Raw genomic sequence first — 25,996 nt, 5'->3', positions numbered from 1 at the left:
GGGAAAATCATACTCACTAACAGTCAATGATGGTTCATGCCACTATGATATTATAGAGACACTAAGTGGAACTGACCAATGAATGATGTATCATTTTCTTTCTTTTAGGAATAAAGGCAGCAGATGCAAAAGAATTGAAACAAATGGCTTCCTTACCTTCTCTAAAGCATGTTTTCAGTGTTGCCAATTTTGATAATATAGTTGATGTACAAAAAGAAATTATTTCTCAAGTTTGTTCTGGAGTTGATGAGCAACTAAGTGAACTTATTAGTGGGGAAGAAGGTAAGTAATCATTCTGTATTCTTTTTTAGGTTTTTGCAAACATTTATAAAGGTGTTCCAGCAGTTAACGTTTATCGTCTATCCACAGAATAGCTCGTAAATGTTAGATCCAAGGAGGTCTATTTGCTGACTGGGTTTCCCACAGATTACTAGAATCAGCTCTGTTAAGGCTCATTTAGACACAATGATTATTGCTCAAAAGATGTCTTTTGAGCGACTTTTGAACAATAATCTTTGTGTCTTTTACAGCGCAAGATGATCACTCAAACGTTGAGCGATCACCTTGCGCTCTGAGCGGAGAATACAGAAGACAAGTGGGGTCGCTTGCCTTCTGCATCCAGCTGTTCCCTGCTCTGAGTGCCCAAACGCTCCGAGCGGAGGATGCAGAAGACAAGCGAGGTGTCCCCGCTTGTCTTCTGCATCCAGCTGTTCTCTGCTCTGAGCGCCCGGCTGTTATACAGCCAAGCGCTCCGAGCAGGGTATGGAGAAAAGAGCTGGACTGCTCTGTTCTTCATACCCAGCCTGTCATCAGGGAGCGGGATACAGCTTAACGAAAACTGCGCGATGTCAGTGCAGTTACACACAATGATTATCACTCAAAAGATGGCTTTTCAGTGAAATTTGACTGATAATTGCTGTGTTTAAATGGGCCTTTAGTTTCCCATCTCCCACACTAACATGTCCACAGTAAGGAGGAACTGCATGGAGGGGCAGTTGAACATGACTACTGCTGCTTCATTGGGTGTATAACTAGAACATTTTTAAATCCTCTTTTCCTCCAGTACATATGCTTACCAGATCTACGTAAAATTTAATGTAAGTCTACTTACCCTTACAGGTTTAGGTATGGCCTAACATACAACCTAGCACTGATATGTTATCTCAGACCAGACCCCTAATTAATTCATACCACAGAGCAGACCTCAAAATCATCAGATCCCAGACCAGAGCCCTAAATTTATTCAGACCCTAGATTGGACCAATATTACCAATATGAACACAATACAGTTAGTCCCTTACTTGCGAACATTCGAGTTACAAACTTTGCAAGATACGAACAAGCCTGTCTGTAAGTATGATGTAATTCCATAGCATTACATCATACTGTACAGCAATCGGACAGGCACTGTACGTAGGCAGCCTTGGGGCCTTTCAGAAGGCCAAACGGGACCCCCGAACGTCAGGTGCAGGCTGGTTCTTATATCCTGCACTCACCGGCAACAACTTCAATAAGCCACAGCGCTCATCTCAGCTGTTAACCCCTTAAATACTAATGTTAACAGCGGTATTTAAAGAGTTAACAGGTCCGATGAGCGGCTTATCAAAGCTGTTGCCAAAGCATGCAGGCTGTAAGAATCAGCCTGCACCTGACGTTGTATGGAGTGGGATCCACCCGCGATCCCCGTCCATACAAGTTTTTGTTCGGGCATATGAACAAAAGGCACTTATAAACAGCTTCCTGGAACACAACCTGTTTGTAAGTAGGGAACATTCTGTATAAGGAGCGCAAAACAATCAACACATATTACCAACACATAGTTATTGAATATTACCACCATACTGATACTGACTAAAAACCACTGTGCAAAGGACAATATTACCACCATAAAGTGGGTATATAATGGCATATACCAGCTCTACACAGGTGCTCTGCAGACTATATAGGTGACATCTAGATACCATTAAATCTAGGTGACATCTTCTCTGACTGCAAGGGTTCAGTCACATGGTCGCCGATCCGCCCGTGTTCCTGCGCGATAAGACGGCCGCACCGCGTGCTGACGACTCTCTGCATGACCGGCTCCATTGCTGGCCATGTGTTCTTTCTTCCGGCGGTGTGGAGAATCGTCCGCACCTGCAGTGCAGCAGTCTGAATTGCACAGAAAAATGGGCGGATCGGCGCCCGTGTGACTGAGCCCTAAAAGTTTACTTTCCTTTTTTTTCTCCATGTGGCTGAGACCAGCATGAGGTCCTTCCAGTTGTAACTTGTCTGTACAGAATTTGCTGCCCAGACAGCTTCTGTCTTTTTCAGGACTCCCCTCCCCAACCTCTACACAAACTTCCAATCCGTATGGCTCTAAATGGTAGTACTGGTAATGATATCCCAAATGGTAATAGTGTTGGCCCCTTTGCATGGCACATAGTAATAGTACAACCCTTTCGTGTCCCCTAAAGATCTCACACAATAAGTGTCACTTTTAGTCCTGCTGCACAGTGGGACCCTACACATTAGTAGTGCTCCTGTGCTCCCAGTGCCACTCTGAGACTGCAGGTAGCTGTGGTTGCTTTGCTGGTAGTTACACCGCTGTGCCTCAGATAACTCTAATGAAGGTATGGAAGTAGCCAAGCACTCTCACTTGGTTGTTTGCATACCTCTATAGTTATGCTGGTGGAAAAGACAGAGAGCTACCTCTTCATTGTTCTAGTGATCTGTGTCTGTGGGGTTGTAAATAGAGATGAGCGAGCATACTCGCTAAGGCAAACTACTCGAGCGAGTAGTGCCTTATTTGAGTACCTGCCCACTCATCTTTAAAGATTCGGCTGCCGACGCGGGTGGGAGGTGAGTTGCGGTGGTGAGCAGGGGTGAGCAGGGGGGAGAGAGGGAGAGAGAGATCTCCCCTCCGTTCCTCCCCGCTCTCCCCCGCCGCTCCCCTCCCCCCGGCGGCAGCTGAATCTTTGGAGATGAGCGGGCAGGTACTCGCATAAGGCACTACTCGATCGAGTAGTTTGCCTTAGCGAGTATGCTCGCTCATCTCTAGTTGTATACTTTAATGGTTGAAATATTCTTCAACTTATACTACCCTTTTCATCCTCACATATAGTAACATTATGCTTGATTTATATACATTAGTCATTGGAATTTATGTAATAGCAACTTCGTGATTAAATTTCATCCTTACTAATAATGTTCAGAAGCCTAGCATATTGAGTCAGTCCATTAAAGCTGATAAGTCACTTTATTTGAGGAACACATGGCTGGAGCAAGCAGAGTTTGAGCAAACAGCACAAAACCCGTTAGATTTAAGTGGTCATCATTTATAAATAGTACGGTTTCATTTTAAATACATGCAGGCATGAAAGCATCTGTTTGGGGATTTCCACTCAACCCAAATATATACCGTAATCTATTTATTCCCTTTTTTGAATTTTAGCTGTGGATCCTGCTTCAGACTTGATGGTTACAGAAATTTCTTCCAAATCTATGCGGATCACCTGGAGGCCTTCACCAAGCCAAATCACAGGCTACAGAGTTCAGCTTATTCCAATGTTAGCAGGAAGTAAACAACAAGCCTTGAATGTTGGCCCTCAAACTACAAGCCTTACTCTGAAGGATCTCTCCCCAGATACAGAGTACCAGATTAATGTATTTGCAATGAAAGAACTCACAGCGAGTGAGCCAATCTCAACACTGGAAAAGACTCAGGCAGTGAAAATAAGAGTTGGTAAGATATTGACTTAAATTGTTTACTTTCCTGTCGAAAGAAGTTTCCCTAAACATTCAAAGTAAAAACAACATTTTTCAATTAACTTTTTCAGCAATAATGTCCAAAAACTATAACATATGATGGTATTGTGTTTCACAGAATGTTCCGGTGGAGTGGATATAAAGGCTGATGTTGTCCTCCTTGTTGATGGCTCCTATAGTATTGGAGTGGCAAATTTCGCAAAAGTCAGAGCCTTCCTGGAAGTGCTAGTAAAAAGCTTTGACATCTCACCCAACAAAGTCCAGATCAGTCTTGTACAGTACAGCCGAGATCCCGTTACAGAATTTACTTTGAACAGGTTTGACAGGATTGAAGATATTCTTCATGCAGTGAACACATTTCCATACAGAGGGGGTTCTACTAACACCGGCAGGGCGATGACTTTTGTTAGGGAAAAGGTGTTTGTTGAAAACAAGGGAGCAAGAGCAAAAGTCCCAAGAGTCATGATCCTCATTACTGATGGAAAGTCTTCTGATGCCTTTAAAGACCCGGCTATAAGGTTGAGAAACACAGATGTGGAGATTTTTGCTGTTGGTGTTAAAGATGCAGTGAGAACTGAGCTGGAAGCCATTGCTTCTCCACCTGCAGATACCCATGTCTACACAGTAGAAGACTTTGATGCCTTCCAAAGAATTTCTTTTGAGCTAACCCAATCCATCTGCCTTCGTATTGAGCAAGAACTTGAATCCATAAAGATAAAATGTAAGTTTATAATGTACATTCATACCCATACGGCCATTAAAATGCTATGTTCTATATATACATGAAAATGTAATTTTCACTGCAGTATTATTAAATCCCTCCATTAAAAACACACTAAAACCAACTATACATCTTGCATTAATTAACTTAGTAATTAAAAGCAGTTCCCATATTAAAAGTCTATTTTGGTGTCATTACAGCTTTGACTCCTCCTCAGAATCTAACATTCTCTGAAGTCACATCCAGAAGCTTCAGAGTAAATTGGTCGCCAGCAGGTGAAGATGTGCTACACTACAATGTCAAGTACAATGTGGCTGTTGGTGGAGAAGAAATCATAGTGTCTGTTCCAGGCACAACTACCACCACTGTTCTTTCCAATCTTCTTCCAGAGACCACTTATGCTGTAAGAGTTTTTGCAGAATATAAAGAAGGAGAAAGCCCTCCATTGGAGGGAGAAGAAACTACTTTAGAAGGTAAGAGTAATTAGACAAAGATAAAAAAAAACTGCTGGAGTGCTGGACATTTGGGGCCCATTATTAAGTCAGAGCCCGGGCCCACCAGAGAGCCTACTAGTCTTCAGGGGAACCAGTATGACACTGAATACAATGTGTTCTATGTGAGTGTAGTGGAACCTATTACCGTGTTTTGCTGAAAATAAGACCTACCCCAATAATAAGCCCTACCCTGATTTTCAGGGGCAGAGCTTGAAATATAAGCTCTCCCCCAAAAATAAGCCTTAGCTGCATTACATGAAGAAAAAAAAATACTCACCTCGCAGGCACCCTCCACGTCACTCTTGCTGCTCTCCAGGTGCTTCGGCAGTCTTCCATGTAATCTTCAGTGCTAAAAGAGCATTCTCTTCCTGGTAACATGAGTTGAATACCCCATCATCAGCAAGAGAATGGTGTGAGTGGCTCAGGACCGCAGCCTCAGCCAATCACAGCCGGTGCTCGATGAGCCAATCACAGCCATTCAATTATGTCATTCGCTGAATGCCTGTGATTGGCTTATCAAGCGCAGACTGTGATTGGCTGAGGCTGCGGTCCTGATCCAATCACAGCATTCTCTTGCTGGAGGCGGGGTATTCAGCCCATGTTACCAGGAAGAGAATGCTCTTTCAGCGCTGAGGATGACACGGAAGACTGCCGGATCCCCTTGAGAGCACTAAGAGGGACGGGGATGGCTAGGTAATTTTCTTCTAGGTAAGTATTAAGACAGCCCTAAAAATAAGACACTGATGTTAATAAGACACTGATGTTAATACAGTATTTATTACTCAAGTGGGATGAGTAGGAGCTAGAAGGAACACTTCTTGAGAGAAATCTTATACCCAGAATCAAAAACTAAAAGGACTAGGGAGTCAAATAGTTTGGCTTGAAGTAGTTCTTGATTCTTTATGTCACATTTATAAACCCTGCAACTTCTGGATAAAAATTGTTCACATAAGACAAATGTATTAAGAGAGACTTGCGCTTATCAATACATTTGTTGCTCATAACCGGGTGTATTATTTACTGAGACCAGCATGTGAAACTGAGGTCTACAGGCCCATGTGTCTCTACTCTGCATACTATATAAAGTAGATGGCTGAGAAATATAAAGTAATGATATAATAAGTGTCTCATAAAGTCTTTTAATACACCCGTGTTCACAAAGAGAGATTGGAAAAGAGTCTGGTGAGTCAGCCAGTCAAAATGTCCTATTAAATTCTTGCTGGGAGGTAGCTTTGCCTCTATTATACCAATGCTCAGCTTGTTTGTAGAAAATATTTTGGCATCAATAAACATTCTTAAGATTACATTCTAATAGACCTAATAAAGTAAGGCACTCTGTTAACTTAAATAACTCCTATTATACAATTTGCCAGGACAAATCTAGTATTAAAGAGAACTATGCACAACAAAGGGTTTTGTAAAGCCAACTGTAAACCTATGTACTGTATTTCAGGATTCCTCCCCCCCCCCCCCCCATGGTATTGTTTAATTTTCTGACTATGAATGGTTTTCTAAACTTCATAACTTTGATTTGACCATTGTTTCTGATGAAGTCTATTTTGGTGTGGTAGTAAGTTTTTTTTTCCACCTTACTTTTATAGTGAAAGGAGCACCTCGAAACCTTATAGTAAGTGATGAAACCACAGATAGCTTTAAAGTGGGCTGGACAGCAGCTCCTGGAAATGTCTTAAGATACAGAATTGGATATCGGCCAGTTTCTGGAGGAGAGCGAAAAGAAGTAACGGTCCCAGGAAATGAAAGAGCCGTGACACTACAGAGTCTCATGTCTGACACAAAATATCATGTCTCTGTCACACCTGAATATCGCTCAGGCCCAGGGAAACCGTTACTAGGAAATGGAGCAACTGAGGAAGGTAAATGACCTGCTTTGTTCTACTTGACAATAATGGTTTGAAAAATCCCCAAATTGTATATAATAAATCATCAAGTTATACATTTTAAAGAAGTTGTGCCTAGATTACAAGTTATCCCTTATGCACAGGCACTGGTGTAACTATAGGGGATGCAGAGGATGCGGTTGCACCCGGGTACAGGAGTCTTAGGAGGCCCATAAGGTCTCTCTTCTCCATATAGGGAGCCCAGTACTATGGATAAAGCATTATAGTTGGGGGCCCTGTTACAGGTTTTGCATTTGGCCCCAGGAGCTTCATGTTATGCCTCTGCTTTAAGGGGTTAAGAGGTCAAGAGAAGTTGGGGGGGGGGGGGGCCCAAGATAAACTTTTGGACTCGGGCCCATGAGCCTTTAGCTACGCCCTTGTGCACAGGATAGGGGATAGCATTTTTGATCGTTGGGAGTCTCACTGCTGAGACCCCCGCTGATCTCAAGAACAGGGATCCCATGTTTCCCATCTTCCTTACTGTTGGTTTACTGCACCCCCCACAGTAAGGAGAAGACTGAATGTAGCGTTCGTCATGTAAGCATGCTGGAGTACAATTCACTTTCAGTGGGACTGATGAGATACACAAGTAGCAAGCGCTCGGGTATTTCTATCAGCCCCATTGAAATGAATGGAACGCTGACCACGCTTGCTTGGACAGCACTCTGTTCATTTTGACATCATTGCGGAACACGGGGCTCCCATTCCTGACATCAGGACCCCCACAATCAGCAAGTCAATTTATAATCTTGGTACACCCCTTCAATATATTGTATCTGATCTGACATTGTTTTGTCTTTTTTCTTTCATACAGTATTAGGAGAGCCAAGAAATTTGAGAGTTTTTGATGCTACCACATCTAGCTTGAGGTTATCCTGGGATGCAGCACCTGGCAAAGTACTGCAGTACCTGGTAACATACACGCCAGCTGCAGGAGGCGAACCCAAAGAGGTTACACTGAGAGGATCTGTAACTGATACAGTATTAAGGGAACTGGATGCTGGTACACTTTATTCCCTCTCTGTAAATGCTTTATATGGATCAGGAGCTGGATCTGCCCTCACTGGAGAAGGAACTACTCTTGATGGTAAGAACTATTTTTGTTATTTCATAAACCAAAATGTTATTTTTTTCCTCTGGTTGTCATAGCTTTATAATGTTTAGGCATTATTGTAGTGAAAATTACTTTTTTGCTGTAGAACTCATGCAACTATTGTTCAGTGCTCTGAATGAGCACAATTAAAGGGAGCCTGTCACATTCAAAATGCAATCCATTCTGCAGGCATCATGTTATAGAGCAGGAGGAGCTGAGCACTTTGATTAATACATTGTTTCCCCGAAAATAAGACCTGTCCAGAAAATAAGCCCTAGCCTGCTTTGTCACCATTTTCAGAGAGGCTTGAAAATAGGTCCTACCCCAAAAATAAGCCCTGGTTGCACTACATAAAAAAAGGAATATATTACCTAGCAGGTCCCATCCAGGTCCCTCTCCCTGCTCTCCATAGCTCCAGCGCAATTCCCACAGTTCTCGGCCACTCATACAACCTCAGATCCTGGTTACGGGTATCATAAATCCCGCCTCCATAATGCAATGGCTGTTGATTGGTTCTTCAAGTGCTGCTCAGCCATTCAATGCAGCGCATGATGAACCAATGCGATGGCTGTGATTGGTTCATCGAGCGCTGCATTGCTTGGCTGAGCAGCGCTCAAAGAACCAAGCACAGCCATTGCTTCCTGGAGGCGAGATTTATGAATCCCATAACCAGGAAGTGATGTTGTATGAGCGGCTGAGGGATGCGGGAACCACGTCGGAGCTCTGGAGAGCAGCGGGAGGGACCTGGACAGAGCCTGCTAGGTGAGTATAATAAGACCTCCACAAAAATAAGTCCCTGTGCTTCTTTTGGGGCAAAAAATTATATAAGACAGGGTCTTATTTTGGGGAAAACACGATAGTTTTAGAAAGATTCAGTATAACGTGTATTCTATTCCTTTAAAGTCTGCTCATTCTGAACTTAGAGGTCCAGTTTGTGGTATTATCAGTGAGTGACAGTTATTTGTATATGACTGTGCATACAGATAGCTAGTGATCACTGATAGGTTAGTGGCAAAGTTTAGGTGAATGTTGGGCTGTATGAAACTACTTATGTGAACATTTAGAAGCATGCATTGACTAAGAAAGTAGAAATAGATGGACACTTGGCTACATTTTTAGGCTGCATTCAGACGAACGTATATCGGCTCGGTTTTCACGCCGAGCCGATATACGTTGTCCTCGTGTGCAGGGGGGGGGGAGATGGAAGAACCAGGAGCAGGAACTGAGCTCCCGCCCCCTTTCTGCCCCCTCTCCGCCCCTCTGCACTATTTGCAATGGGGAGAGGTGGGCCGGGGCGGGGCTAATTATCGGCACTTAGCCCCGCCCCTGGCCCGCCTCTTCCCATTGCAAATAGTGCAGAGGGGCGGAGAGGGGGTGGAGAGGAGGCAGAGAGGGGGCGGGAGCTCAGTTCCTGCTCCTGGCTCTCCCATCCTTCCCCCCTGCACACGAGGGCAGAGGCGTGAAAACCGAGCCGATATACGTTCGTGTGAATGCAGCCTTAAGTAGGATTAACTTCTTCTTTACAGGGGCTTAACTATAGAGGGTGCAGGGGATGCGGTTGCACCCGAGCCCAGGAGCCTTAGGGGGCCCATAAGGCCTCTCTTCTCCATATAGGGAGCCCAGTACTATGAATAAACTATTATAGTTGGGGGCCCTGTTACAGGTTTTGCATTGGGGCCCAGAAGCTTCAAGTTAAGCCTCTGTGCAGCATGGTTTAGGTATGGGTACGGGTACAGATACAGATAGAGGGGGGGCCCCAGCTCACCTTCTGCATCAGGGTCCCTGAGCCTTTATTTACGCCCCTGCTTCTTTATATCTAGAGAGCATTATTATGACTGTGTATATATATATCCTTGAGGGAACCCACACAACTGTTTATGTGTATTATATGTTTTTCCTTAACCTGAACTTCCTGAGGAAGACTGAAATGTGATGTAGTGTGAAAGCAAACACTTACTCTTTGCAATATCCTTGAGTGCAGTATAACCTCCAAATACTTTTTTTGGAATATACACAAACGAAATTGTAAATTGGCAGACGTTTTTCAAGCAGAATTGTTTGAAAGGGAACCTGTCACTTGCCTAGAGCACCGTAAACTAACTTATAGTGTTGTTAGGTGAGGTGACAGGGAACTGGGTGATGTATTTTACATACTCACCCGCTTCCAGGTTCCCATGGTGCCCATCCCTAAAGTCTGTGCGCCAGCCAAAAATCTGACTTTTCAAAGTCCTGTGCATGCGGCCTCACATAGACTTGTATAGGAGAGTGTGCGCACGGGACTCTGAAAAGTCAGATTTTCAGTAGGCCTGTGGACTTCAGTGGCGGGCACAGTGGGAAGTTTGTTTATATGGTGCTTTCATCAGGTACCAGGTTCCCTTTAAATATTATACCTCTTAATTGTGTTTAAATGCGTATATACTGTATGTGATGTGTATATGTCCACATTTATCAATGGTGCTATAAGAAGAATGCCATATCAATACAATCCATGACAAATTATCAATATGGTGCTCATAACTTAATACACTTACCACAACTCACAGCATACTAGAAACACCTTACGTAGTTGTCCACTTTTAAGCTATCAATGGTCTATCCTCAGGATAGGTCATCATTAGTAGACCTACAAGGGTCTACTGCATGGAACCCTCACAAATAAGCTGCTTCCTGGGCTGGTGTGTTCATACACTGAGCTGAGTTCTGCAGGAAGCATACAGCTCAATTCCTACTGCAGTGGACAGGCTTGGTATTGCAAGCATTGAAGTGAATAGGTACTTGGCCTGCAATACCAAGCCTGGCCACTGCAGTGGGAATAGAGCTATCTCCTTCCTGCAGAAATTAGCTCAGTGTATGAGCACCCAGACCTAGAGAGCAGTGGATTACAGAACATCCCAGGCAGCAGACACCCGCTGATCTACTGTTGATGGCCTCTCCTGAGGATAAACCATCAATAGTTTACAAAAGGGAAAAAACTTTTTTAAGCCACCTCATGGCTGAATGTGCCATTATGGTGCCAGTAAATGAACCAACCACCACAAGTTGTTTAGGTTTTCACTGACTAGTAGAAGTTCACTAATAAACAGTTATTACACCCACTAACGAGAGATCCGCTTTAATCCCGTTGAATTAGCAACACTGTCTTAAATAATTGCTTTTCCAGTCCTCCGCCAGTTATCATGTGGCACGTTTCGTCTATGCAGGAAAGTCATACATTAAAGGAAATTAAAGGGGCTCTTTATATAGCAAAAGTTTACAATATATGCTATGACTAATGATTTAAGCAGAAGACACAGATTTAGCTGACCATGCTTTATTTCTAGACACTGTGAACAGAGAGGAAAAGGGAACCCGATATGCTGGAGGTGGACAGTCATTTTCATGTTAATCTTTTGGACAGAAAGCCTCATATTTTTATTTTTTTGCTAGCTGGCATGCAATTATCTTTTCAATGCACCGTGCTAATGAAAATTGCAGGCAGCAACTTTCCCTGTTTGTCCCGTACTTTAATAGCCCTACAACACATGTTATTACCAAGGCTCATCACAGCCCAAATAGAGACGTAATGGAAAATACAGGCCAAAGAAGAACTGGGAATTCAATAATCTGTGTCTGCTTTTAAATGCTACTGTTTTAGCAATTGAGTTTCCCAAGAGTGAGGAGGTAGTTAGAAGAATCTTGGCACAAATTCATTTTGAAAACCTAGGGGCATAAATTTAAAAAGCAAACACAGACTACACTTTACTTGTTAATATATTAAATCAGTCTTGATGTTGATTGCTGAGATGAAATTCGAGGTGAAATACTTTCCCTTTTTCCATTGCTGCAGGCAGAATTGAGATGAACCCAGCCCATGCATTTTAAAAATGCGCCATCTGATTACAAAACAAATGTTAATTATCTTGGATTTAAGAAAACTCAATGAGGGCCAAGTCCTTAAAGAAGTACTCCAAGTCGTTTTTCATCACATATTTATCACCAACCTCTCCTGTGAAGTATCCAGTTCTGTAGCTTGCCACTTCCAGGCTGGGTATTCTGCACTTTTCTTCTGGCTTCCAAGTCACATGACCAGCACTCTGACAACACTTTGTGCCCTGCAGTTAATGCGTTTGTCTCAACTGTCATACTAAGAAAATGTCTTTCTTGTCCATAACAATCAGAGCACAGCTATCATTTTATAATTGCCTGCTATGGGCAAAAAATGCAATTTTGCTTTATGACAGTTGACACAAAGCTAACGCATTAACTAACTGCAGGACACAGAACGCCGTCAGAGTGCTGGTCATGAGACCTGGAGGCCGAAAGAAAAGTACAGAATACACAGACTGGAGGGGAAGAGCTACAAGACTGGATTCTTCACAGCAGAGGTCAATGATATTGTGATAGATTTTTCAAACACAAAAAAGTCTTTTTTTAATATAGCAAAAGAATAAATACATCACTTTCTCCCTACTTAGCCTGCTAGGAAAATAGGCGAAAATTGCACTATAACAAAAGGATTTCAATTGAAAGATAGATATTAAAAAGAAAAAAGAAAGAGTTTTGCATGAGTTTATTTTGGATTTTGCACTCCCAATTTAAAGCTATGAAAATATTAAATGTCAAAAGCACAAGGAGCTTTTAATAATCCAACTTTTTTTTTTAAAGTGCGTCTTCCAGAATACCCCCAGTTTCAACTCTGAAAGGTCTTATCTAGGATTAGAAAAATATGACTGCTTTCTTCCAAAAACATCGCCACACCTATTCACAGGTTATGATTGGCATGGCAGCGTAGCCCTATTTACTCCAGTGCAGCTGAGCTACAATACCTGACATAATCAATGGACAGGAAAAACACAGCCAAGTGGGGGACCCCCCTCTGTGATGTCCATATGCCCAAACAGGGCAAATGGACCTGGGTTTTATGGTTATACACCTCTTTAAAGGAGTTGTTTAGTTTAAAAAAACCCAAATGGAAAATTCTGATTTAAGAAAGTGTAGTCCCTTGTTCAAGGACAGAGAGTGGCTACAAAGAGTATCTCACAGACATCACATTGATTACAATGGACACTATGTAATGGTGCATTTCTCCAGCAGTGGCACTGCAGGTAAATGAAGCACATACTAGCAGAATACTGATTATGATAATATAAAGTAACATAGTATGTTAGGTTGAATGAAGACAATGTCCATCTAGTTCAGCCTGTTTCAACCCCCCCCCCCCCCTTGTTGATCCAGAAGCAGGCAAAAACCCCAAGAGGCTGAAGCCAATTAGCCCATTTGGGGGAAAATTTCCTTCCCGACTCCAGGTAGTGTATGGGTCTCATGAAGACTTGTCTGAATCTTCAGATGGCCAGGAAGTGTTGTGTATTTATCACTTGGGAGTTGCTTTTTAAAGTGCTAAATGTATAATACATTGCATGTTTTAGTTGATATAGATACCAAAGTACATTAAAGCCATAATATCAGTCAACTGGGTCTGGTATGTCATGTGCTGGAGAGCTTATACAAGTTCATATAATGAGGTGAAAGCTTTTTTCCCCCTGTAAATGGATTTTCCTGCATCTTTAAAACTTACTCCGGAAATTGTCATAGAGATATAAAGCAGAGGCAATTATTAAGTAGCATAGCATACTTCAGCCGTCCTACCATATATATGTATTCTGTTATTTATTAATGCAGAATAAGAAGTCGGAGGTCTGTGGCTTTGGATGTGTTGTATTATGATGTTGTTTTACAAGGGGAAATAATAACTGATACTGTGGTTAGTTTACAGCAGTAATACGAGACGTGTTGGAGGAAAACACTGCAAAGCTTTACAAGTATACATATAAAAGTCTGAGTCTGGAACCAAATGAACTTACTCTACTGAGACAGACATCATGATATTCTGCATGGGCTTCTGTAATAAATCAGTAGCATATCCAACTAACTTATATACCCGGCATTGGCTAGGTTCTGATGGGTCTCTGTTTCTTCGGAAGCATTCCAGATCTACCACATGTCAACATTATTCACCATGCTGAATCACAAAGCATCTTTTTTTTTTTACCATAGATTAGAATTCATTTATTGAAACTGTGTAAGACCCCATTTATACTTAGAGATAATAGCTCAAAACTCACTCAAATGACAGTTTGAGTGACAGTTTTGAGCAATCATCTTTGCATACTTTATAGTAGCTAATTAGCTACTATAGAGCTATGCAGGCGCAGCGGGACACCGCCGCAATCTCTCGCCGAACTCTACAGCTGCTTTGCTGTAGTGTTCTCTGTGGTTACAGCCCATGCCCCACTGTGAATTCACAGCAGGACACAGGCACAGAGAATCTTATCAGTGCAGACGGCTGATAACAGCCTGCTCAGCTGATAACAGCTGATCACTCAATTCTAGCAAGCTAGAATTCAGAGATCAATGACTTATGCACAAAAACTACACGATGCCAGTGCATTTAGACAGAACGATAATCGCTCAAAATATTCCTTTGAGCGATTCTCGTTGTGTCTAAATCAGCCTTAAAAAACTGTTTTTTGCACAGTGCAACCAATTATCATTACTTAAGTTGCTCTAGTAAAATGAAACCCCCCAGTATTTTAAGTTGGATAATGAAGAGTATGTGTACCAAGTTTGGTTGAGATCAATTAAGGCTTGTAGGAACCTAGGAAGAACAAACACACACATATATACAAACAAACTTTCACTTTTATATATGTAGATAAAAGCTATTGTAGCATGAGGTTATATACATAGTGCGCTGAGTGACACTATTGTCACTACTGCTATGCTACTATTAAAGCGGCCCACCAGACCTGGACAGTTAGTACCTATACAATGGGCAAATATTGCCCAAATTATCACTGGAAACAGCTAATCTGGGCATCAGTCATCCTGTGAACAAGCAGCCACCAACAGGGCATTGAGCTATAAATCACTCAGTTGTCGTATTCGCTTGGTTTTTAGCTCACTGTCGGGCCGCGTAAACAGGAGTCACTTAATCTTTGAGCGGGTGCCTGTTTACTGTGAATGTAGGCAGGAGGCTGGAATGATCTCCATCCCGCTCCGCCTCCATTCACAGAACAACTATGGTTCCTGTGTAGAAGTAAGGAGCCATAGTCGCTGGAACAGCTGTCAGGCACTAATGTTCCTGACAGTCATCTTGTGTAAAGGAACCTTAAGACGTGACACCTGCTTTAATTTACCAGTGCTGTCCATGGGAGCAGCACTGGCCAGTAGGAGCAGCTTGTAGTGTCTTAGATTACCAATGTATACTCATGCACAGTGTGCATCAGGTAGTCAGAGAAGCATTTTGGCCATCTGTGTTTGTCCAGTCCCAGAGGGTTCCTATAAGTAATCTAACAGATGTAGTTTTACACACTTATTAAACTGCACAGTTCAAAGTGTATAACAGTAAAAGCAACATTCACAGGAAGTAAGTCCACGCCAGCTCACCTGTAAATAGTATAACCAACATCCAACCATGTGTAGTAGATCTGGAGTTTGTAGACCTCAGGAACCAGGGAAATAGAAAGGAATCTCCAGCATCCAACATTGTAGTATATAAAAATTCCACTTTATTATAGCATCAAATTAAAACCACATGATCACATAAAAAGAGAGGATCATCAGCAACACATTTCAGATTAGATCCTTCTTCATAGCTTGTACCGTACACCGTTGGATGCTGGAGATTACTTGCTGTTTTTCCTAGTAAAAGCTACATTATCCCATTAGTGTTATTTGTACAGCAGACCTCTGATTTACCCATAGTATATAGGGTAAGTATATCTATGTTCTATTGCAGGCACATCTTCCAATCACTTTAATGGGAGTTGTACCTGCAATACCACCAGGGCCATTGCACAATGTAAAAACCTATTTGCTTCCTGCTCCATGCAGAGTGATAGCTGGCCCAGTAAACAGATAGTTGGCCGAAGTCCTAGGTAGCAAACTTTCGCTGATGGTCTATTGATGACCTATTCTTGACCACATCTTTCGTGCAGGCAAAAAAGTCATGTTTGTCAGCTGCACTTTTTCTCCTATGTGAATGGGGATGTGTTCCCAACAGTGATATCTGTTTATATGGGATGAATGATTGCATCATTCATTCAACATAGAGTATGAATCAACTTGTGTAAAGGGCAGGTAGATGAGCATTGATGTTGTTGATCAGTGCTGGTCTACCGGATCAAATTGTTACGTGTAGAGATGAGTGAGCATACTTGCTAAGGCAAACTACTCGAGCGAGTAATGCCTTATTCGAGTACCTGCCCGCTCGTCTCTAAAGATACGGCTGCCGGTGCGGGTGACAGGTGAGTTGCGGCGGTGAGCAGGGGGTAGCGGGGGGGGGAGAGAGGGAGAGAGAGATCTCCCCTCCATTCCTCCCCGCTCTCCCCCACCGCTCCCCGCCCCCTGCCAGCACCCGAATCTTTAGAGACGAGCGTAGGTACTCTAATAAGGCACTACTCGCTCGAGTAGTTTGCCTTATCGAGTATGCTCGCTCATCTCTAGTTATGTGTAAAAGGATCCTTAGTCCACAGGGCTGGATCTTTTTACCCTTCTGTCTCCCTTCTTATTACCAGTTACCGTTTGAGTTCTCTCTGATTGTCAGACAACCAAGCCATAAACAGCTAAACTCTGACATCACAGTGTGTAAGCTTCTAAAAGGGTTGCTGTGAAGATTTTTCTATTAGAGTGTCTTCGGAAGTTGATGAATAGCCATATTTTTAAGACAACTTGATTATAAGACAACCTCCAGGTTAGGCAGCAAAAAAAAGAAGGAAAGCATTTCATCTTAAAGGGGTTGTCTCGCGAAAGCAAGTGGGGTTAAGCACTTCTGTATGGCCATATTAATGCACTTTGTAATATACATCGTGCATTAAATATGAGCCATACAGAAGTTATTCACTTACCTGCTCCGTTGCTGGCGTCCCCGTTGCCATGGCTCCGTCTAACTTCGGTGTCTTCTTGCTTTTTTAGACGCGCTTGCGCAGATCTATCTTCTCCATTCGGCTCGTCTCGGCATCACCGGCATTTTGGCTCCGCCCCTTGTACGCGTCATCGCGAAGCTCCGCCCCCGTCACATGTGCCGATTTCAGTCTCTGATTGGCTGGAATCGGCACATGTGACGGGGCGGAGCTTCGCGATGACGCGTACAAGGGGGCGGAGCCAAAATGCCGGTGATGCCGAGACGAGCCGAATGGAGAAGATAGATCTGCGCAAGCGCGTCTAAAAAAGCAAGAAGACACCGAAGTTAGACGGAGCCATGGCAACGCAGACGCCAGCAACGGAGCAGGTAAGTGAATAACTTCTGTATGGCTCATATTTAATGCACGATGTATATTACAAAGTGCATTAATATGGCCATACAGAAGTGCTTAACCCCACTTGCTTTCGCGAGACAACCCCTTTAATTAAAACATTCCTGGTGGTCTGAGGAAGTGCAGGGGCTAATGTTACTAACGTTGGTCTAGTGTAGCATGTCCTGTCTTTGTATTATAGGGTAGGTCGGAGGCTGGTAATAGGCAATAGTCCACATAGCAGATTTTATCTGTAGGCAAATTTGCATTAATCTACATATTACTTCATTGGGTGCAGATTTTCACCGTGGTTTTAACATATTGCATTTGCAGTGAAGGAAATTCACTGTGAAAATCCATTGATTTTGCAAATCGGCAGCATGACTATTTTCCACTGTGGATTTTCTCCTTTGAGAGTGAATTGTGTTTGTTAAAAACTCATTCATTTACATTGTACTCTACTTTGTTGCAGAATTTTGGTGTGGATTCTGTAGCTGAAATTCCACAACAATTCTGCTATGTGTGAACTCATCCTAATTCTGCTTTGATCTCCTATGCTATATGCATATAGTTAAAGGGGTTGTCCCGCGGCAGCAAGTGGGTCTATACACTTCTGTATGGCCATATTAATGCACTTTGTAATGTACATTGTGCATTAATTATGAGCCATACAGAAGTTATAAAAAGTTTTATACTTACCTGCTCCGTTGCTGGCGTCCTCGTCTCCATGGTGCCGACTAATTTTCGCCCTCCGATGGCCAAATTAGCCGCGCTTGCGCAGTCCAGGTCTTCTCCTGTTCTCTATGGGGCTCCGTGTAGCTCTGTGTAGCTCCGCCCCGTCACGTGCCGATTCCAGCCAATCAGGAGGCTGGAATCGGCAATGGACCGCACAGAAGAGCTGCGGTCCACGGAGGCAGAGGATCCCGGCGGCCATCTTCACAGGTAAGCATAGAAGTCACCGGAGCGCGGGGATTAAGGTAAGCGCTCCGGTAAGCTTTCTGTACGTCCCTGCATCGGGGTTGTCTCGCGCCGAACGGGGGGGGGGGGGGGTTGAAAAAAAAAAAACCCGTTTCGGCGCGGGACAACCCCTTTAAGCTTAGCTACACTAGTCTGTGTGAATCATCTGAGCAACACTAAACAAGTTGTAGCTGATCTATCTATCTATCTATCTATCTATCTATCTATCTATCTATCTCTCTATCTATCTTAACTAGTTCAGATACTACATGGTCATCAGAATGGTACTGAGCTAGTTGACTGATCCTGCTTATGGACTTTGGGAAGAGTTGAGCTACACTAGTCTTAGTAGTGAATCATCTGAGCAGTACTGAGCCAGTTGTAGCTAATTTAGAAATATGCCTATCTAAGCTAGTTCAGATACTACATGGTCATCAGAATGTTGCTGAGCTAGCTGATTGATCCCGCTTACAGACTCTGGGGAAGCCAGATGTGATATTACCAGGTCAATCAGGTTTAGAGATATTTGTTTTAGGGCTCAGTCACACGGGCGCATCGGCACCCGTACACCGGCCCCGATGCGCCCCTGTGACTGAGCCGTTACTGCAGAAAGAAGACGGCCGTACCTGAAGACGGACGTCTCTCTGCAGCGCTGATGAAAGAACACATGACCGGCAATGAGGCGTCTTCAGGTACGGCCGTCTGCTACCTGCAGTAACATGGGCGCCGATGCGCCCGTGTGACTGAGCCCTTACAAGTATTCTTGCATAGTGAGTTTCTGCTTCTTTTTCCAACAAACTCTATGCGGTGGATGAACAGGGGATTGAAGGGTGCCTTACATATCCATTGAGATGGGGAATCAATCTTTACTCACCCAGGTCGGGGGGGGGGGGGGGGGGTTGAACTTGCAAACACAATCCTGGTTTTCCATTTATGCTATGCAATGTCATTATTGGTCCCATGGCTGAATAAAAATGCATTAAGGTTATTTACCATAAGATATCAGCCCCAAATTTTTAATCTTTCATTAATAAAAGTTACGCTTTAGAATTCTTACAAGGATTGGCTTCAGTCAGAAGCAATGAATTAAAATAGTTGCATCCAGGATTCTCACCAAACACATCTACTATATACCTAATAACACATATCCTGATGTTTTCTGTTAAGACCTTTGGAAGTCCCTATAGTAGGGTATCAAGAAGTCATCTAAGACCCTGCACTTTCAGCAAAAACTACCAATGGGCAAATAATGCTACAATAGTGCCTCAAAATGCACACAAAATGCCACAGTGTCCAAATACTTTGCCGACACTGCCTAACTTACAGAGATACACAGTGCCTAAATAATACTGTTACACCGTAGAATGCTGAAATGACCGGGTGACATTGTCTCTTAATGCTACACCACTCAATTATGTACCTGCCATGAGCCATCAACATGTCCACTAGAGATGAGCGAGCATACTCGCTAAGGCAAACTACTCGAGCGAGTAGTGCCTTATTCGAGTACCTGCCCGCTCGTCTCTAAAGATTCGGCTGCCGGCGTGGGTAAGTGGTGAGTTGCGGGAGTGAGCAGGCGGTAGCGGGGGGGGGGGGGGGGGGGGGAGAGAGTGAGAGAGAGATTTCCCCTCCGTTCCTCCCCGCTCTCCCCCACCACTCCCCGGCCCCCCCGCCGACAGCCGAATCTTTAGAGATGAGCGGGCAGGTACTCGAATAAGGCACTACTCGCTTGAGTAGTTTGCCTTATCGAGTACGCTCGCTCATCTCTAATGTCCACCTTTTACCTATCTTATAATCCACCTTATATAGCTAAAACAGAACAATCTCATTAGACTTTATCTTGGTACTGAAAGGCAAATAATTGGAACTTAGATGAATTTTCAATGCAGGATCTTCCATGTAATCCTCCAGAACTGGAAGCTGTGTTATACTTCTACATAGGTACTGTATGTAATGAAATACACTCAAAGCAATGTCATTTACCCAAGAGCTATGACCTTGTAATATAATGTGAAATTCACTGGAAATTCATCTTCAATTATTATATGATGTCATTAGTGATTTTATGAAAGATATCTGATGAGATGAAATGAATGGAGCTTCCTACTCCCGCTAATTTATACAGTTTTATTAATGCTGTTTCTTTGGAAACACCAAAATGTTTGAGAAGTCCACTTCCTCCTACAGTGAGAATTAAACTGAATTGACATTTCTTGACAATGAAGCTCTTGGCTCTCACGGGAAGCCTATGTCATATTTACAGTGTGTTTTCCAATCACTGAAAAGTTCCTTTGTGTATATCTTGAGTTTTTGCTGCTGAGTCATAATCTTTTTAAAAAAAATGTAACCAATGTCTGTGACATTTGAAGTCACTTCATGGTTAACACCCAGTTATTCAAACATGTATTTTGTCTGCAGTAGAGCCCACTAATTTGGCGCACAATAACAAAAGTACAAATCCGCTTGCAGAAGTTTTTGCTTGCTTTTGTCCTCTAAATATTATTGATATATTTCGTTATATGTTCCGTATTAGGAAGCTGACATGAAGCTTTTAAATAATGCAATTAAAGAGGAACTCTGATAGAAGGGCTTCTTCACATTGTGTAGTTTGGTGATTTTTGGTCATCTTTGATGCTCTTTGCAACTGTTTAGATCCTAGAGAGCTTTCTTGCATGCATCACCTCAATAAGAATCATTCCTGCTTCTGCCCTAAAGTAAATGCATGTAAACAGGGGCATAACTAAAAGCTCAAGGGCTCTGATGCAAAACGTGAGCTCTATCTATATCTGTACCCGTACCCATACCTAAACCATGCTGCACAGAGACATAACTTGAAGCTTCTGGGCCCCAATGCAAAACCTGTAACAGGGCCACCAATTATAATGCTTTACTCATAGTACTGGGCTCCCTATATGGAGAAGAGAGACCTTATGGGCCCCCTAAGGCTCCTGGGCCCGAGTGAAACCGCATCCCCTGCACCCTCTATAGTTACGCCCCTGCATGTAAAGGTACACTACAACTGCACTATGCAAACAAAGGCCGACTGCACAGCCTCTTTAAGGTGACATTCCAGACACAATATCATAATGAATAAAATGGACATCACTTACTGGGGTCAAGTATTGTACCAGGGCTTTTAGTTCTTTCACTCAGGCTCCTTAAAATGCGAGCTTGCAGAGTGCTCTGTATACTATAGTACTTTATCACCACAAGAAATAAGAAATACTGCTGCAGGTTGTGGGGTTATAGGACAAGTTTCCAAAATGGCACCCCTTCACCGACATCACTTCCTGCTCTACAGCTATTGGCTGAAGCTGCATTCTCATAGACTTCCTGTTTTGTCATCCTCTATACATAACACTGATTATACTAAGTACTCTCTTCTTCCTTTCAGATAATTTTCCCTGCCTTGTAGTACAGATGCATAAAGAAGCAGCTAAAGGGGAGAAAAGATGTCTTAGTATTACTAGTTTTACATACATAATAATGGAATACTTGACAGGGCAGATTTAGTATTGCGAATATGACAGTTTTATGGCACAAACTAGGCCAAAAAACTGTCCTACATGCTTTGCACCACATTCGCTATGTGTTTTAGACACTTTTGAACAGTCTTTCCAGATTTTCAGAAAAAAAGGTGTAGCGTAAATGGTACTAAAACTTGTGCTAAATTGTGCCAACATTTTTGCACAATTTTAGGCTTAAACGAAGCCAACTAGTAGGTGGTCTAAACTTAGACTAGACAGTCTTAAAATTCAATAGATTTATAATTCAGCAGAGCCATTATGATAAATCGTAGTTTAAGACTATGTAGTCTGTTTGCACTGTCTAACTTTATGACAGCATTAGTAAAAAAGCCCCAATATGACTGGGCCATTGGATAGCAACAATAGAGAATGCAGGATGGGACAACTGCAAATCTGCTTGGCCCTGTGTATTCTGCTGTTGTCATTGACTCTCCTCTAGACTGATTCCTGTTTGGTATGAGGTACAGTATATATAGTTATAGCTAGATTTGGTCTAGCCACACCTACTTTATGATACTTGGGCTACTTTATTGTAAAAATATAGCTACTAAAACTACAGCCTGCAGATAATGACTTCTAGAGTCCTCGTGTGCCGCAGAGTGTTAAGGCAGCAGAAATGCAGTCCTAAGCTCTCGCTCACGACCTGAAGGTTGCAATTTCAATCCCTGCATGGTTCAGGTAGGCGGCTCATTGTTGACTCAGCCTTCCATCCTTCCGAGGTCCGTAAAATGAGTACCCAGCTTGGTGGAGGTAATAAATAAATTATCTGAAAGCGCTGCGGAATAAGTTGTCGCTATATCAAATAAAGAAGATTTATTTTATTTAAATGCATTTGACTCTCTTTTGAAATGCATTCTTTCTATGTCCTATGGGTAAAACGTTGGTGCCGTCAGGAATTCATGTGTGACCTCAGGACAGTTTGAAAATGAATATTCTCATAGAGTATCTGAAATGGCTGTTGTGTCTCTTGGTTGCCACTACACTAGAGACCTCATTGCATTAGGTCAGAGGTACAGTATACATCTGCAGCTCAATGACAATAGGTGATTGTTAAGCACACTGTCACTTTTATGACCTAGTGCGCTATTTCAAGAAAAGCAGCATCTGGATTATTTTTCTTGTAAAATGATCGTGTGTGAGAGAGAGACAGATTACGTTCCACTGAGAAAAGACAATGGACCTATTAAGAGCTGCCCATGCTGTCTTACAACATACATTTTCAATTATGCTGACTCACAGTACGGCAGACACGTAGTTCGCTATCCGGTGACTGCTGTGCTGATTTGTCATCTCCTATGTGAGAAAACTCCTATGTGTTTGAAAACTTTGTTCATAAACTTTTTTTTGGCACTAGCTCCCCTTTGTGAGATTGACTTCCAGATCTGTATAAAATAGTAGAGAAGATTAAGGAAGTAGTTATATCACACGAGGCGATTGCTATTGAAAGGAGCTTTCTAATTTTATGTAAATGAGGCATCATCATTGGGTAATGCAATAATGAAAGGTTCGGCAACTTTCCAATGCACTTTGTATTTCATACCATTTTCAAATCACCCAGTTTCCATTAAGACCCCCTTCACATGAGCATATGTAGATTTGTGTTTGCCTGAACGCAGCGTTTTTTTACGGAATGCACAATGCTTTTTTTTTTTTTGCACACATTGGCGTATTTTACTGTATTTTTTGTGCCTGCAAGACGTGTTCATTTGCGGACAGCGAACAAAGATGCAAGATTGAAATGGCTAATTATTGTAATGAGTTCCAGATGTGTTTTTTCTCCCAGCGGAATTATACATCATATCATGCATCTCCTAGCATAATGTGCGCATTGACTTCTATGGGGACTTTTGGCAAGCAAATGCACAGGAAAGTAGAGCATTCTGTGGTTTTTTTGTGCATGACTGAAATGTGTGTGTGAAATACGGACATGTGAACCAACCCATTGAAATCAATGCGTCCTATTCTCTCCATAAACGTGTGCAAATATGCCCGTGTGAAGCAGGCCTAAATGGTTGTCCAATTGGCTATCAATAGTAAATCATTGGGGGTTTGCCACCAGGAACCACTGCTGGTTAGCTGTTTTTTGGGTCACTGTGCTCGTGCACTGACCTAATTTCTGCAGGAAGCAGACAGCTCCATTCCTACTGAAATGGCCAGACTTAGTATTACAGGCAAAGTTTCCATTCACTTCAAAGCCTGTAATACAATGCCTGGCCACTACAGTAAGAATAGAACCTTCTGCTTCCTGCAAAAGTCAGCTCAGTACAGAAGCATACTAAACTTACAAACAGCTGATTGGTGGGGTCCCAGGCGGCAAACCCCCACTAATTTGGTATTGATGACCTATCCTGCAGATAGATGATCAATAGTTTACAATTGGACAAGCCCTTTAACTGATAGCTAACAAAGATCTTAAAATTGGCGAAGAAATGAAGCACAAAGTATATTAAAAAGTTGCAAAACTTTTAATTCTATACTAAGTTTTATTTACATGAAACCAAAAACCCCTTGAAGAACTGACTTGCAATTTGGTTTCTAATGACAGAATATTCACAGTACAGGACTTGTTCATATGTTAACTCAGTTGTTACTAATACCATATTTCCCCCAAAATAAGACCCTATCTTCTATTAATTTTTTCCCCAAAAGAGGCACAGGGTCTTATTTTTGGGGGATGTCTTCCATTTGGTCCCTGCCGCTGGGCTGCGACACTCCTGCAGGCTTCCGTGTAGGAAGCCTGCAGGAGCTCCGCAGTCCAGAATGAGGGACCCGAACGGCAACTGCTAGGTGAGCATTGTTTTTTTCATATAGTGTAGCTAGGGCTTATTTACAGAGTAGGGCTTATATTTCACCCCACCACCTCCAACCAAAATCAGGGTAGGGTTTATTGTTGCGGTAGGTCCTATTTTCAGGGAAACACGGTATGTGCTATGAATGGAAAGTTTTATCAGGCATTGAATAAACATATACATGCCCAACAAAGCAAACAATCAATATTGCAACAGAAACTCAATGATCAGTCCCAATTTTTCAGCTGTTCATCTTGTTGATAGTAAAATGGAGCAGTTAAGCGGAATCCCCAGTGCAGATGTGAAAGCACCCTAAGGGCTCAGTCAGACGGGAGTTTTCCGCGCGATTTGCGCATGCGCATGCGTCCGGCGATTTTAGAAAACCATTGCTTTGCAATGGTATCGGACACATGAGCGCTTTTTATGCGCTCGTCCGATAAATTATAGAACAGAAATCGCAGATCGCACCTATCTGCGATCTGCGATTCCTGTTCTCTTCTCTATATGCGCTCAATGGGGCCGACGGCAGCAGCGCCGACCCCATTGAGAACATATAGTAGACAAATCATTCTCCTCTGCCACAGCTGTAACAGCTGTGGCAGAGAAGAATGATGTTTGCCCATTGAATTCAATGGAGCCGGCAATACAGCCGGCTCCATTGAAAGCAATGGGCTGCTGGCGAGCGCGGGATGAATTTTCGGGAAGGGCTTAAAAATATAAGCCCTTCCCTGCAATTCATCCAGAAATGTGTAAAAACACAAAAAAATATATACTCACCTGGTCCCGGCAGACGGAGTTCAGCCGCAGCTGGCGGCAGTTCTCCTGAACTGCTCTCTGTAGTATTCAGCAGCTGGGGATTTAAAATCCCCGCCTGCCTAATGAGCTGCCTCTGATTGGTCACAGCTGACCAATCAGAGGCAGCTCTCACTCACACCCATTCATGAATTCTCTGAATGACAGCTGAGAGCTTCCCCTGATTGGTCCCTGCGCTGAGCCAATCAGAGGCAGCACTCACTCACCCATTTATGAATTCATGAATGGGTGTGAGTGAGAGCTGCCTCTGATTGGTCAGGCTGTGACCAATCAGAGGCAGTTCATTCAGCAGGCGGGGATTTTAAATCCCCGGCTGCTGAATACTACAGAGAGCAGTTCAGGAGAACTGCCGCCGGCCGCGGCTGAACTCCGTCTGCCGGGACCAGGTGAGTATATATATATATTTTTTTTTACACATTTCTGGATGAATTGCAGGGAAGGGCTTATATATTTAAGCCCTTCCCAAAAATTCATTGTGAGATCGCCCGCAGCGCATTGCTTTCAATGGAGCCGGCTGTATTGCCGGCTCCATTGAATTCAATGCGCTGGACAGCTCCGGCCCGTTTCTATTGAACGCGGCTAGGAGCAGTTTTTTCGGGCGATTTTTCGGCCCCGGTCACGTGATTTGCGGATGCGCATCCGTCATGTGATCCGCAAATCGCGGGAAAAAACGCCCGTGTGACTA

At 43.0% G+C, this 25,996-nt stretch overlaps 1 protein-coding gene across 3 annotated transcripts in view; it reads left to right on the top strand.

Annotated features, from left to right (window-relative positions):
- The window catches only part of COL12A1 (collagen type XII alpha 1 chain), a 159,935-nt gene that overhangs the window by 27,765 nt on the left and 106,174 nt on the right, over positions 1 to 25,996 (top strand). For 2 of the 3 annotated variants that reach the window (XM_066604593.1, XM_066604602.1), the window contains exons 8-13: positions 109 to 282; positions 3,434 to 3,724; positions 3,866 to 4,468; positions 4,669 to 4,941; positions 6,564 to 6,836; positions 7,675 to 7,947. The exons of the other annotated variant lie outside the window; for it this stretch is intronic. In XM_066604593.1, the coding sequence (XP_066460690.1) occupies positions 109 to 282; positions 3,434 to 3,724; positions 3,866 to 4,468; positions 4,669 to 4,941; positions 6,564 to 6,836; positions 7,675 to 7,947 (1,887 nt within the window). The remainder of the gene's footprint in view (positions 1 to 108; positions 283 to 3,433; positions 3,725 to 3,865; positions 4,469 to 4,668; positions 4,942 to 6,563; positions 6,837 to 7,674; positions 7,948 to 25,996) is intronic. 3 annotated transcript variants of the gene reach the window in all.

This window comes from Eleutherodactylus coqui, chromosome 1, assembly GCF_035609145.1.
Source record: "Eleutherodactylus coqui strain aEleCoq1 chromosome 1, aEleCoq1.hap1, whole genome shotgun sequence".
NCBI classification, from domain to species: domain Eukaryota; kingdom Metazoa; phylum Chordata; class Amphibia; order Anura; family Eleutherodactylidae; genus Eleutherodactylus; species Eleutherodactylus coqui.
Note: the sequence above shows the minus strand (reverse complement) of the source record. Positions and strands in the feature narration are given on the sequence as shown.